This window comes from Odocoileus virginianus, chromosome 9 (genome assembly GCF_023699985.2).
Source record: "Odocoileus virginianus isolate 20LAN1187 ecotype Illinois chromosome 9, Ovbor_1.2, whole genome shotgun sequence".
In the NCBI taxonomy this organism is placed as follows: domain Eukaryota; kingdom Metazoa; phylum Chordata; class Mammalia; order Artiodactyla; family Cervidae; genus Odocoileus; species Odocoileus virginianus.
The window spans coordinates 55,177,947-55,190,878 of record NC_069682.1 but is presented as its reverse complement, the minus strand read 5'-3'; the positions used below and the strand labels follow the sequence as shown (position 1 = coordinate 55,190,878).

The following is a 12,932-nucleotide window of genomic DNA, read 5'->3' as shown; positions in this document are numbered from 1 at the left end:
ACCCACCCACAGATGTGCCTGTTTCCTCAGACAGTTTCCAACTGGTCACCTTCAGACTCTTTCGTTACTGCCTGATCGGTAAAACAGTATGTGTTTTTGTTTGAAATGCATTTCTGTAATTAATAGATGGGGGTTAAGCATCTTTTATGTGTTCTTATGTTTATGTTTCTCTTGTCAACCACATGTTAAGGCCCTTGGCCCATTTTTCTGTATTGTTTATTATTGCTTTTAAAGACTTTTGAATATTCATAAACTCTGAATCTTGGGACTTCGCTGATGGTCCAGTGGTTATGACTGTGCTTCCAATACAGGGAACCTGGGTTCAATTTTTGGTTGGGGAACTGAGATCCCACATGCTGCATGTAGTGGCCAAAAAAAAACAACTATGAATCTCATATATATTTAAATTATTTTCTCCCTGAGTTCCTATTCTGTCTTTTGACTTTTGTGGAGTTTTTTTAAAATGCATTTATTTATTTTTATCATTAGTGTTTTTTCCAAAAGTTTCTTGCAAGGAGGTAGGAGTGGAACTGTGGCCTGTGTTTGTGGTTTCAATTTCAATATATGGGGTTCTCCTCTATCTGAAAAGTAGAGCTTTCCCTAAATTTGTATGAATTTTTATAAGAATTTTTCTTACAAAATGAAGAAGCGGTTACCTTAGGACACACCTTGCTTTCACATGCACAGAATAAATAGGGATAAAGGCCTGATGCTCACAGACATAATTGAGAGCTGTGGCAGCTTGATGCTGAGATGGTGAATGTAGTTAGCTGGAACGAGTTTGGAGTGCAAGCTACCTATATAATAGCTCTCTGCAAAACAAACACTGAATGCTATTTTCTACTTTTTTGCCTTGTTTCATAAAAGCAAAAATTCAGTTTGAGTTTCTTTCCATTAGTAAAAATAGGTGCTCATGTAGGTCTTTTGAAAAAAATGAAAGTGTAGGTCTTTTGTAAAGAATGAAGTAGTCTTTAAAAAAAAAAATGAAGTAGTCTAAAGCAAACTTTCAAAAAGTGGGGGGATACCTCATGTGTGGGTCTGTACTTATTTATTTATTTAGGACACACTGATTTTTTTTTTTTCTTAAGGGAATCAGATATAACCATTTTTCTCTTTGTGGTTCTTGGCCTTTGTGTTAACAGAATAAATATTAATCGATAATGTGGGTGGTAATTTTTGAGTTGTTATTTAAATCATTCTCCGTGTTGTATTCTCTCTCCAGGTTTTGCTTCCTCCGGTGCTGTGGTTGCGTGTTTTCTGAGCGAGCCCTAAAAGAGATCAAAGCAGAAGTTTGTCACACGGTGAGTTGTTGACATCATTTGTTCCTTCTCAATAGCTGAAGACATCAGATGGTTTGGGCTCCCTCCCTCTGTGTGTTACTTCAGCATCTTTTAATTCTTTCTGAGACATGGATCTCATCAGTTGCTTCTCTGCATAAAACCCTTCCATCCCCATCCTTGCTTTGAATCTATCTTCCATCCCCTCCTTGGAGGTAGAGACTCAGACCACCTCTGGTGCGTGTCCCTGCCCACCTGTCCTCTCTGGTGCCTTTATTCCTTCTAGCGGGCGGAGGCCTGCTCCCAGAACCTTAGTTCAGAGCCGTTGCTTCCTTTGTGAACCCAGCCTCCTTCCCCATCCCTTGGGCACCTGGTTATCCCACAGATCTCATCAGAATGTACTTGCTGGTTGTGTGGTACTTTTCCCATTGGACTATAAGAGTTTCTTCTTTCTCATTTTCTTTTTTATTTTTATAAATAGGACTTTATTTTCAGAGCAGTTTGACATGCATAGCAGAATTAAGAGGAAAGTAAAGGGTTTCTCACAGATCCTCTACCCCCATATGTGCACGGCATCCCCCTGTATCCACATCCGCACCAGTGGTGTATTTGTTCCAGTTAATGAACCTATCTTGATCCCTCACCATCACCTGAGTCCCCTTTATGTTAGGGTTCATGCTTGGCAGTGAGCATTCCTTGAGCTGGGACAAGTATGTAATGATGTGTGTCTGTCACTGCAGCCTCACACAGTGTATCTTCACCGCCCTCACCATCCCCTGTGCTCCACTGGTACCTGTTTGAAAGAGGGAGCAGGGCTTGTCTGTCTCTTCACCCTTGCCTTGTTCTGTCCAGGCATGTTGCACGTCCTCAGTAGACGCTCATACTCGTGAGCACACATGAGATGTAAGAGTGCCCGCTCAGCTCACATGAGAGGGTGCAGAGGACTTTGCTCTCTGGGGTTGCTGCGCAGCCTAGGACCTCTGTGTCTTGGTGTTCTGCCTGTCTGTGAAGAACCTGGCATTTATTTTAATGTCATGGATGCCAACAACTGACTGCATTTTCACCCATATTAGCTCTGCTTGGGTTTCGTTAGGCTTCCCAGGATGGTTTCTCCCTGTTGTGAGTTACTCTTTGATTCAATAGCTTTCATAAGACAGCTGTCATGGGCCAGCCCCATCCTGGCAACTGTGGAATGGGGTACACGGTAGGTAAGATTGATTCAGTCCCTGCCTTCATGGAACCCACTTTCCAGTTGGAGAGCCACTCAGATAAATGAGCAAGGTAATGCTGATTGTGATAGCGGCCAGGAAGGAAACACAGAGGCCGAGGTACCAGAGGGAGGAAGGCCTCCCAGTGGTCAGTGGAGGCGCCCCTGCAGGTTTGAGTTAAGACCTGAGGGCAGGAAGGACCCCGCTGAGGAAGGTTTGCGCCTAAGCTCAGAAGTGGCAGAGGATTTTGCTAGTTGAAGGAACAGAAAGTGTGGTGGAGGGTGGAGACAGGAGAGGAGAAGTGGGTGAGGTGGAGGGTTAGGCAGGGTTCACCTTCCGTAGGCCTGGGTGGCCATGCGGGGGCTTGTGGATTTTATTCTCAGAGCAGTGGGAAGCTGGAGGCAGCTTCCAGCTAGGCTGGATGACTTTAGTTTCAGAATGACTTCTCCGCAAAGAAGCCAGACGCAGAGGAGGACTCACTGAAATGTGATTTCATTAATTTGAGGCTCAAAGGCAGACAGAAGGTGATGGGTGGTGAAGAAGTTGGGAATGTATAGTAGTTTCCGCTTTGGGGTGATTATGGATCAAGCCCATCACAACATTTGGAATCTTTCTCATTAAGCTTTTACCAAAAAAAGAGAAATTTAAAGAATGCATTTAGGAATCAATCCGTGTCATTTATCATCCAGTATTGATTATGTCTCCGGTATTAAAGACGATGTTACAGGGGTTCCCAGGGAAAGTGGGATGTGGATGACTTGGTCCCTGCGCTTAAGGAGACTGCAGTCCTGCAGGAATCAAGTTATATGAAAAATTGTATTCTACTTTGTTTCTTGAGTTGTTGTTTAGTCACTAAGTTGCGTCCAACTCTTTGCAACCCTGTGGACTTGCCGCCAGGCTTCTCTATCCATGAGGATTCTCCAGGCAAGAACACTGGAGTGGGTTGCCATTCCCTTCTTTGTTTCTTGAGGCCAATTGCCAAGTGGATGTAAGGATGTTATTGGAGTTGAGGGGCCAGAGAACTTCTGGTCGTGCTGGTGAGAAGTGGCTTTATGAAGGAGGCATTTGTTCTGGGCCTTGGAGGCAGAGCATGTTCTCATCAGTCAGGCTTTCCCAGAGATTGGGACGTCACTGTCGGTGTAGAAGTGCTGGCACGGGGACCACAGGAAGGACCCCAGACATCCTCACAAGACATTGCGTGGCAGGATGGCAGCTCCCATTTCCCATGCCTTCTGTCATGTGCCTGCCCTGCAGGGAAAGTTTCCATTTGGTCCTGGGATGGTTTTAATGCATCTCCAACACTCACTCAGCTCCCAGGAGAATGAATGGGCCTTAAGCTCAGAGCTTGGGCAGGCAGGGCCTCTAGAGATTTGTTCTCTGCATTTCTACGCTTCCTAAATCCCATGGTCAGAGGAACCTGGCGGGCTGCAGCCCATGGGGTTACAAAGAGACAGACATGACTTAGCATGTGCGCACACACTATTTTTATACTTAGCAAGATCAAGTTAATGTGTCAAGTAAATTTAAGTAAAAACAATGGGTAGATTTAAAGAAAAATATTAAGATGCTGACAGTACATTAGGCAGGGGAAGGCCTGAAGTTTTCGAGATGGTATTAGTGATGTTGGGTGCGCTCTGGGGGTGGGAGAGGAAGAGCAGCGGCCGCATTCAGGAGAGGAAATGCCCAGGCAGCCTGAGAAGGTGCGGGCTCGAGGTGCCATCACTGCCCAGGCCGCTCAGGAGCAGGGAGAAGCCAGGGGTGTGAGTCAGACTGCCTGGTGGAAACTAGGAGCACCAGGCTGAGGAGCAGCTCCCCGGGGGTGGGGGCTGAAGGGCAGTGCTGTCATCAGGGGCTGTTGATGCCTTTGCAGCAGCAGAGAGCCCTGGGGGCAACAATGTATAGGTCTGTTTAAGAGTGACAGAGAGAAAAGACTATAAACAAGAGCAAGTAAGAAAAAGGAGCCTGTGAGAGAAGCATCCTGAAGGAGAGGGAACTCAGCTGGCCTGGCGTTCCCATGAGCAGGAAAGGAACCTCTCTGTGTTCAAGCGTTTGTGTGTTTTAACAAGTAGTGTGTGAGGCATTGTCTGTGTCAGGCACATCCACAGGTGCAGTCTGGAAGCTTGCTTGGAAGAATGTAAATATGAGACGGTGGGAAATTAAGCTGAAATCTTAAAGCAGTCAGATACCCTAAACCAGTGCTTCCCAGCCCAGGTGGCACTGTAGAGTCACCGCAGTGGTTTTTTAAGTCCCCACTCCCGACCTCAGGCCCTACGTCAGGATTTCAGGATTAGTGTGGAGCCCCCACCTATTTCTTTTCTTTCTTTGTTTGCTTTTTATTTCTGCTGGGAGGCTCAGTGATCTAAAGGAATCAGGCTTTTCCCCTCTTAGATGGGTGTGCAGTTGTCTTCTTCACTGGCTGACCTTGGATGTCCTTGGTGGCAGCCATTGTGACAGACCCGCAGCAGAGCAGGAGCGCATGCTCACAGCTCTGCAGAGAAATTGACGTTCTTTCGTGGAAAGGCAGTGCCACTCGGGGACTCTGGAGTCCTTCTGTTGGTGTCTCGGAACACAGTGCTAGTCAACTCTGAAAGTCACCGTCCAGCGCTTCACGGAAGGGGAGGAAGCAGGGGGAAAGGGGAAGTGACCTCGTCAGGATTGCACAAGCGGCAGCCAAGACCAGGTGAGAAGTGGAGTGCCGGCTCCTTCTACCTCCTAACGGGCCTCAGGGCAGCCGAGACTGCCCAGTCAAGACGGGACCCTGGCTGTATAACTCAGGAACCAACCTTAGGGACCAGCTTCCCTTAAAAATCAGTCTGTTGTCAGAAGAGTAATATTTTACTCTTTTCACTTAGGTGATCTCCTTAAAAATCGCCTTTGCACACAGAGCTAAGTTGAGTACTCTGCATTCTAGTTTGCTAGGACTCCTGTAACCAGGCACTGCAGACTGGGTGACCCAACAGACATTTAGTTTCTTACCCTTCTGGAGGCTTGAAGTCTGCAGTCACAGTATTGGCTGGGCTGGTACTTCCCGAGGGCAGCGAGGGGAGGATCTATTCCAGATCTCTCTCCCTGGCTTGTCCATGGCTGCCTCTCCCTGTGTCTGTTCGCAGTCTTCCCTTTATGGAGCATGTCTTTGTGTCTCAATTCCCCCCTTTTTATAGTAATCCCAGCTCACGCAGTGACTGCATCTTAACTAACTTCATCTGCAGAAGGTGACATTCTAACACCCCGGGGGTTAGGATCTCACCATTTGTGGGGAGGTGGGGAGCATAGTTCAACTGATAGCACTATTTGGTTCAGAAAATTAGAGCCTGGGACAGGCAGTGGTGCCCTTGGTGGGAGTCATTCATTCAGTCACTCATGCAGTCAACACTGAGAGCCTTGTATTTTATAGGTCAGACCTGGGTATAGTACTTACTGCTTCTGCTCACATGCCTTTGGCCAGAATTTAGTCACGTGCGCACACCTACCTGCAGGAGCCTGGGGATTGCAGTCTAGCTGGACACCCCGGAAGAAGAGGTGAATACCAACCACTTCTGCCCAAGTACCCAAAGGAGGAATGATGGTACAGTTTCAGGAGCTGTGGTGCATCATGAAAATGTGAATGAAGGGAGATAAGGCCACAATGTGGAAATCTAAAGCGAGTATTTTCATGTTTCAGATAATGTCTGAAATTTAGAGGAACCAGTGTTGTAAGAGCGGTGTCAGGGACTTCTCTGGCAGTCTAGTGGTTAGAACTGTGTTTCCTCTGCACAAGAACACCATTCTTAGAAACAGGAAGGAATAAACATGTAAACAAACATGGTAGAATGTTACGTTTAAAAAGAAGAACAATGTCAGGAGTGATACTGAGGGGGTGCACTTTCTCCACTTTTTCCCTCTGTCATTCCACGGACATGGGGCTTTTTGGTTCACCAGAAGAGACTCCAGGGTTTGAAGTTGCCCTTGTTCTGTGTTCTAAAACACACGCTGTGTGCTTGACTTCAGAAAAGAGTCCAAAGAGATGTAGTTGCTAGGTTTTTCTGTTTTCATGGTAAACAAAACACTAGCCACAAAACTAACAGTATTCCCCACTGTGTTCGTCCCTGCTCGTAATAAGAAGAAACACATTGGAGTAACCACGGGTTGCAAAATAAATGGTGTGCTTGTTACTCAAAACATGAGCCATGGTCCTGTGAATACTGGCGTCACCTGGGAGGGTTTTGCTTTTGTTTTTTAAGAAACACAGACTCCCAGGCCCCTCCTCAGACCTGCAGAATCAGAAACTGCATTTTAACAAGAGCCTCCCGGGGGATTTGTATGCACAGGTGAGCTTGAGAAGCTGACCTGGATGTTAAAGGGGGTGGTGATGGTGTTCCGTCACCGAGTCATGTCTGACTCTTTGCCACCTCATGGACTGCAGCACACCAGGCTTCCCTGTCCTTCACTATCTCCCAGAGTTTGCTCAAACTCATATCTATTGAGTCGATGATGCAATCCAACCATCTCATCCTCTGTCACCCTCTTCTCCTGCCCTCAGTCTTTTCCCACCATCAGGGTCTTGTCCAGTGAGTCAGCTCTTTGCATTAGGTGGCCAAAGTATTGAATCTTCATCTTCAGCATCAGTCCTTCCAATGAGTATTCCAGGTTGATGTCCTTTAGGATCGACTGGTTTGATCTCCTTGCTTGTCCAAAGGACCCTCAAGAGTCTTCTCCAGCATCACAGTTGGAACGCATCAGTCAGTAGAGGTGTGAGTAGTAACATTTGGCTTGCTGACCTGGCTTCATTTAGTTAGGCTTTGTGACAGGTGAGTGCAGTGTGTGGATGTTTTAAAGTCAGAAGTGAAACAAAAATTTACACTCATACACTGTTTTGTATTTTTTGTTTTGTTTTTTGTTTTGTTTTAGTTTTTATCATGGAGTGAGCAGAGTGGAAAGGGGAGAAGATAAAGAAGGAGGCACTTCAAAAGCTGGTGGTGAATTCTGCTTCTCAGGCCCAGCCTCCTTCAGTTGTTTCCTTTCTGCCATCTTCATGGTCTCTGTGAATAATAAGCCTTAGGAAATCACACAGCATACAGCACAGGCAGACTTAAATTTTTACATGTAAGGAAAACACAATAGGAAAATTGAACAGTAGACTACATGTTCGCAAGCAGGTTCTGTATCTGGAAACTTGGAGAAATTATCTCAAGATCCCTATTTGCCTCACGATCACCTTTAAGATACAATCCTTAGAAATATTGTTCAGACTTTGTTTTATGTGTGATTTAATTTTGTTCTTTTATGTGACGAATAAATGCAGTCAGAGGCTGGTTCAGGGTAGAGAGCGCGGCAGCTTCCCGCTGGTTCTGATGTCCACGGAGGCTGCTGCTTTGTCTTGGCCTCCCGGGAGGTGCCCTGATGCCCCACTAACACCCAGCTTGTGGTTCCCCAAATCTCCCGCTGCTTCATTCCACTGTGGTGGTGGTTTAGTTGCTTAGTTGTGTCCAACTCTTGCGACCCCATGGACTGTAGCCGCCAGGATCTTCTGTCCATGGGATTTCCCAGGCAAGAATACTGGCGTGGGTTGCTGTTTCCGTCTCTAGGGTATCTTCCTGACTCAGGCATGGAACCCAGGTCTCCTGCAGTGCCAGGGAATCTTTACCAACTGAGCCACCAGGGAAGCCCCTTTCATTCCTCTACCTTTTAAGTTATTTTTTATTTATTTATTTGGCTGCACCGGGTCTTAGTGCAGCATGCAGGATCCAGTTCCCTCACCAGGGATAGAACCCAGGCCCGCTGCATTGGGAGGGCAGAGTCTTAGCCGCTGGACATGTCTTTAAGTTATCTTATTATTATTATTTTTTAATCTCACTGTTACAGAAATGATTTATTGCAGTATTTGAGCCTTTTGAGGGCAGTTGTGTGAATTTGTGTTCTATAATTGACATTGAAATGAAGGGAAACTTATCTTTTAAGTAACTTGAAACAATGTAAGCTTCTTTTATTTTTTATTTTATTTAATTTAAAAGTGTACTGGGGTTTGCACTTACTTGCAAAGAGTTGTTATAAAATGTAGGAGACAGGATTGTGGTGAACCTGAGCTTTCTGAACAACCACTCAGAGCATGACCATCAACTCTGTCTGCTTGTGAGCAGGCTGTCTGGGGCGTTGACGTTCACTGATGGTCTTAACCTTCTACCGTGCGCTTTCCCTGGAATCGCATATCTTTGGGGAAGAAATGTTTGTTTCAGTGGAAATTTAAATGTGCTGTGGTTAGCTCAAGTTTGATTTGCAGGCTCTGCTTTCAGAGCCTCTTTTCTTCTGTGTAGTTCCATGCTTTTCAGGGACTGTTTTCATTGACTTAATTGGAATCTCATTTAGTTTCTGTGTTTGAGAAGTGTCAGTTCACTGAGAGGTATGCTTTGTCCTTGAATTACACATTAATTTCTTTAGTGTTCTGTCCTGTGGTTCCTACTTGCCCCTTATTTTAGTTGTTTTAAGTTATGCTGTTCAATAGTTGTATGTTTGTAGTCCTGTATGATGCCGTGGGCTCTTTTAGAAAGAGTATATAAAAAGTCCTCGACAAAACAACAAAGATTTGTGGATTTTTGAAAGACCTGAATCTGTGAGTAGAGAGAAGTAAGACCATCCATGCCTTTGACCTGTGCTGTTCTGTATGGTAACCACCAGCTACGTGTGACTATTTAAATTTTATTTTTTTAAATTTTTTGACTATTTAAATTTTAATTAAAGTTTTTAAAGTTAAGGTTCACTTGATCAGTCACTCCAGCCACATTTCAGGTGCCCAGCGCCCCCTGTGGTTGTGACTGGTATAGCTTAGATACAGACCATCTCATCATCGCAGCTGCAAGCCTGCAGAAACTTGGGGGCAGCCTTTGTAAGAAGTTGTGTTTCAACTCCGTAATTTCCTTTTACCCAAAGGAAGTAGACTCTTCCTTGTTTTTCTAGGATTTCTAGAACAAAGTTACATTGTTCCTAGCCAAAGAGAACTGCTGGAAGCATATTTTCATCTTCAGTGGGAGTTTGTTCTTTATTAGAATCTCATACACAATAGTACCCTTAAGACAAGATACATTCTTACTCTAACTTGAGCCTGGATCTAAGTGTTTGGAGAATCTTGATTTCCATTAACTGTTCAGTGAGGCAGTCAAGCCTCCATGTCACTTATCCAGTCACCAGTGGAACTTTGAATTATTTTTTCTCTTGTGATTTCTTTCTCTAAACTGTGAAAGTGGCTTATCATTAATAGTAGAGTCTTTGTCAGTAGCAAGTTTCTAAATTCATTTTAGGACTATCTTCTGTCAAGGAATTATTTTTCCATTCTTTTTTGGTCGAATGTTCTCTGATTTCAAGTCAAGAAAACAGAATGATACCAATAAGAAAGCAAACACTCTCTATAACTTCCAACTCAGCGGTTCAATTCCGTATTGAGATGGCTCTTCTGTTGGAAATGCCAGTGTGCCTCCACAGGGACCTCTGCCTGCCCTAGAACTCTGAGTCTGTGCCACCGCTCCAAGCACGAGACCACAAGAGGCTCGGTCGAGTCAAATTGGTTGGCAAACAGAGAAGGTGATTGAATGATCCATGGCAAGTCTCCTGGTCCGTACACACAGGTGTCCTGGACGTAGTGGCCTGCGAAGAGAACACAGAAACTTAGCTGCCTTTGTCGTCAGTTTACATCTATGTGGACAAGTGACACATTTTCAAGGTCATCTGTCAGGCCTCTCTGCTTCTTGCAAGTTCAGATTAAACATGATTTCCACAGTTGCTTTGAAAGGGGCTTTTATTTTCAACTTTGAACTTGTGAAACTTCCATTTGTTTGGTTAGTGATTCCTGAAGTCTTTAAGGGCTGGTTTAGGTGAATTCTTTAGAATTTTAGCTTGTCTTGAGCACAAGTTTGCCATGAGCTGCAACACTCTGGCCCCCTGATGCGAAGAACTGACTCACACGGGGATTTGCTCTAGTTTCCACGAGTTCTCTGTCCACCACGAGTTGCAGGCTCCCAGAGGTCATGCACGCTCTGTTTTCCCTTCCATGTGTGTACCAGAGAACTTGCCATCTTTCTACTGGACTCGTCCACATCCTGGGGCATGTGTTTTGTTTTGTTTTAATTTTTTTTTTTTGTTTTTTGTTTTCCTGAGCTGCTTGGCTTGCGGAATCTCAGTTTCCAGACCAGGGATGGAACCTGGGCCCCAGCAGTTGAAAGCCTGGAGTCCTAATCCATTAGGCCACCAGGGAGCTCCCTTGGGTTTTGTTTTTACCTTTACAGCCTTCATGAACTGTTCCCTCCTTGTTTCTCCATTTAACAGCTCGAATGTTTCCTTCCCAGCCAGCGTTTGGGGTGGAGCCCGGAGCATCTGAGGGAGAAGACAGGCGGGCACACAGTGAGCAGGTGGAAAGAAAGCCCCACCTCTCTCAGGATGCCTGCCCTTGTTTGCACAAAGGACAGCTCTGGGGGTAATTTGAAAGGATTTTCAGTGGTTAAAAAGGTCCTCACCCATTTCTCCTGGACTCATTGTTTGCACTGTCTTCCTGGACCTATTCACTTAGCTATTCAAGCTTGAAGGCATGTCCCAAATAGGAGCTAGCCAACTTTATATAAAGAGCAAATAAGCCCATTTAAAGGAAAGCATCATATTTCCCTCTGCCTCTCAGAAAACCTACCTACCCACACACAATGGCTAGTTTTAATATTTTCCATTCTTAAAGAGCCCCTAGCATGATATACAGTACTAGTAGGTATTCAGCAGTATCTAATAAGCAAATGAAGAAAGGAAGAACCTTCCAGTGATCTGTGCTCAGAATTTTCAAAGGGCTCTATTTGAGGAGACGCAGAATGTTGGCACTTCCTTCTGGAGAGGGAACAAAGCAGTGAGCCTGGTATGGGAGCCTGGCAAACCCCAGATCCCTAAAAGCAGAGACACCCTGCACCCCCACCCCCGCTGACGATCACCCAAGGGGGAGGTCTTACAGAATATATAGAGCTGTTTGCCAAGTCAGAGAGCTGAAATAGAATCTTTGCGGTTATACGTCTGCTGCTGTTGCCTCTGGCCTGCACAGACACCCCTCTGCTGGATTGTTTTTACCTTTCAGTCGGTTCAGAGTCACCCAGTAGTGTCGCTCTGGGCCGTGGATGTCTTGGGACCACTGGAGCATGTCTTTTGCGCGGATGTCAGTCAGCACAAACTCCACAAACTTCCTCGTTAGTACGTAGTAAGCGCTTCCAAAATAAATGGTTAAGTTATGGGGTGGCTCAACCTTGAATCCTGCATTTGGAGACACGTAGATGTCTCCTTCAGGGCTGAATTCAAGATGGCTCTGACTTGTCTTAGATTTAATGCTTGGTGGCTGGATTACTCCGGGAGTGATATTTTTATCTTTCCATTTGCTTCTGATGTAGTGTATGATTTCTTTGTTGGTTCTGATTGGAAAGTCCTGTCCACAGAGATTAATGACATAGTTCCATTGAAACTTGGAATGGACTAGATCTCTCATACAGTTAATATCTGCCTGTAGTCTTCTAAAGCCAGTGTGAGCCATTTTCTCTCTCTTTGATGAAATAAAAATGTTCTCAAAACAATTAACCAGGGATTGTACTGCAGTCTTATATTTCTTTGGGGCCTTTTCATCCACATGAATACAGTAAACATTCTGAGGCACATAAACAGCTCTAAGTAGCTGCACAAACATAGCCAGCTCCTTATGAATAGTAATAATATATGCCAAAGAGAAGCTGCCCTCGTCTGCAGACAGGGGTCTGGTTATGAAATGCAACTCGTGGGAAATCCTGGAGCAATTTCCTGGTCTGTGTAAATGAGCAAGTATTTCAGATCCATGAGGGTTTCTACAGAACTTTGCAATCTGGGGAGCCGCCTCTTTCCCTTCAAACAAAGCTGAGCACAGTTCATCTGGATAGAAGCCACATTCTACCACTGCTGGGTGGGTGGGTTCCTCCTCTGCTTCCTCGGGAGTCAGATTCCTTAAATAAATAAAAATGAAGATGCAAACGGCTGTGCACACGAGAAGACCAGGCTTTGTGGCTCGCAGCTGGCTCATGCTTCGAGCTCCAGTTGCCTTCTTATTACCATGGTTTGAAACGTTCTCCTCTCAGCTTCCTGAAGGAACAACAGAAAGAATTTAGAGTGTTGTGAAAGTGCTTGTGAAACCCACACCACAGTCATGTTAAACATTTCTTTTACCCCATGAGAATTTTCTTGGGCCCCTTGTACTCTCTCCTCCTTCCATCCTTGTCTCTGGGTAGTCTCTTAATGTGCTCTTGTCACCATAGATGCGTTGGCATATTTTGCAGTTTTATATAAATGGAGTTATACTTGTATATTTTTTTGCCATTTTTTTTTTTCACTTAGGATAATGCTTTTTAGATTTGATCCACATCATTGCATTTTCCACCATTTTCCCTTTTTACTGCTGAGCAATATTCCATCAAATGGATGTGGCACAATC

General features: G+C 45.0%; 2 protein-coding genes across 4 annotated transcripts in view; one reads left to right on the top strand and one right to left on the bottom strand.

Annotated features, from left to right (window-relative positions):
- RTF2 (replication termination factor 2) overlaps positions 1 to 12,932 on the top strand; it is a 40,234-nt gene that overhangs the window by 11,220 nt on the left and 16,082 nt on the right. For 2 of the 3 annotated variants that reach the window (XM_020905221.2, XM_020905220.2), the window contains exon 5: positions 1,223 to 1,301. In XM_020905221.2, coding sequence (XP_020760880.2) covers positions 1,223 to 1,301 — 79 coding nt within the window. Of the gene's footprint in view, positions 1 to 1,222; positions 1,302 to 10,777; positions 12,053 to 12,932 lie in introns of those variants that run through there. The other variant, XM_020905222.2, reaches the window with a different exon arrangement.
- Positions 7,912 to 12,646, bottom strand: LOC110145058 (beta-1,3-galactosyl-O-glycosyl-glycoprotein beta-1,6-N-acetylglucosaminyltransferase 7). Its single transcript, XM_070472475.1, has 3 exons — positions 11,555 to 12,646; positions 10,730 to 10,825; positions 7,912 to 10,099 (listed from the first exon to the last, which is right to left on the bottom strand). The coding sequence occupies exons 1-3, from the start codon at positions 12,522 to 12,524 to the stop codon at positions 9,876 to 9,878; spliced, it is 1,290 nt and encodes a 429-aa protein (XP_070328576.1). The 5' UTR covers positions 12,525 to 12,646; the 3' UTR covers positions 7,912 to 9,875.

Coding starts and splice junctions, on each gene's coding strand:
- LOC110145058 (XM_070472475.1), bottom strand. CDS start 12,524: ATGAGCCAGCTGCGAGCCACAAAGCCTGGTCTTCTCGTGTGCACAGCC. Junction 10,826..11,554: donor GACTCTGAACCGACTGAAAG/GTAAAAACAATC, acceptor CTTCTCCCTCAG/ATGCTCCGGGCTCCACCCCA. Junction 10,100..10,729: donor AGTTCATGAAGGCTGTAAAG/GTAAAAACAAAA, acceptor TTCTCTTCGCAG/GCCACTACGTCCAGGACACC.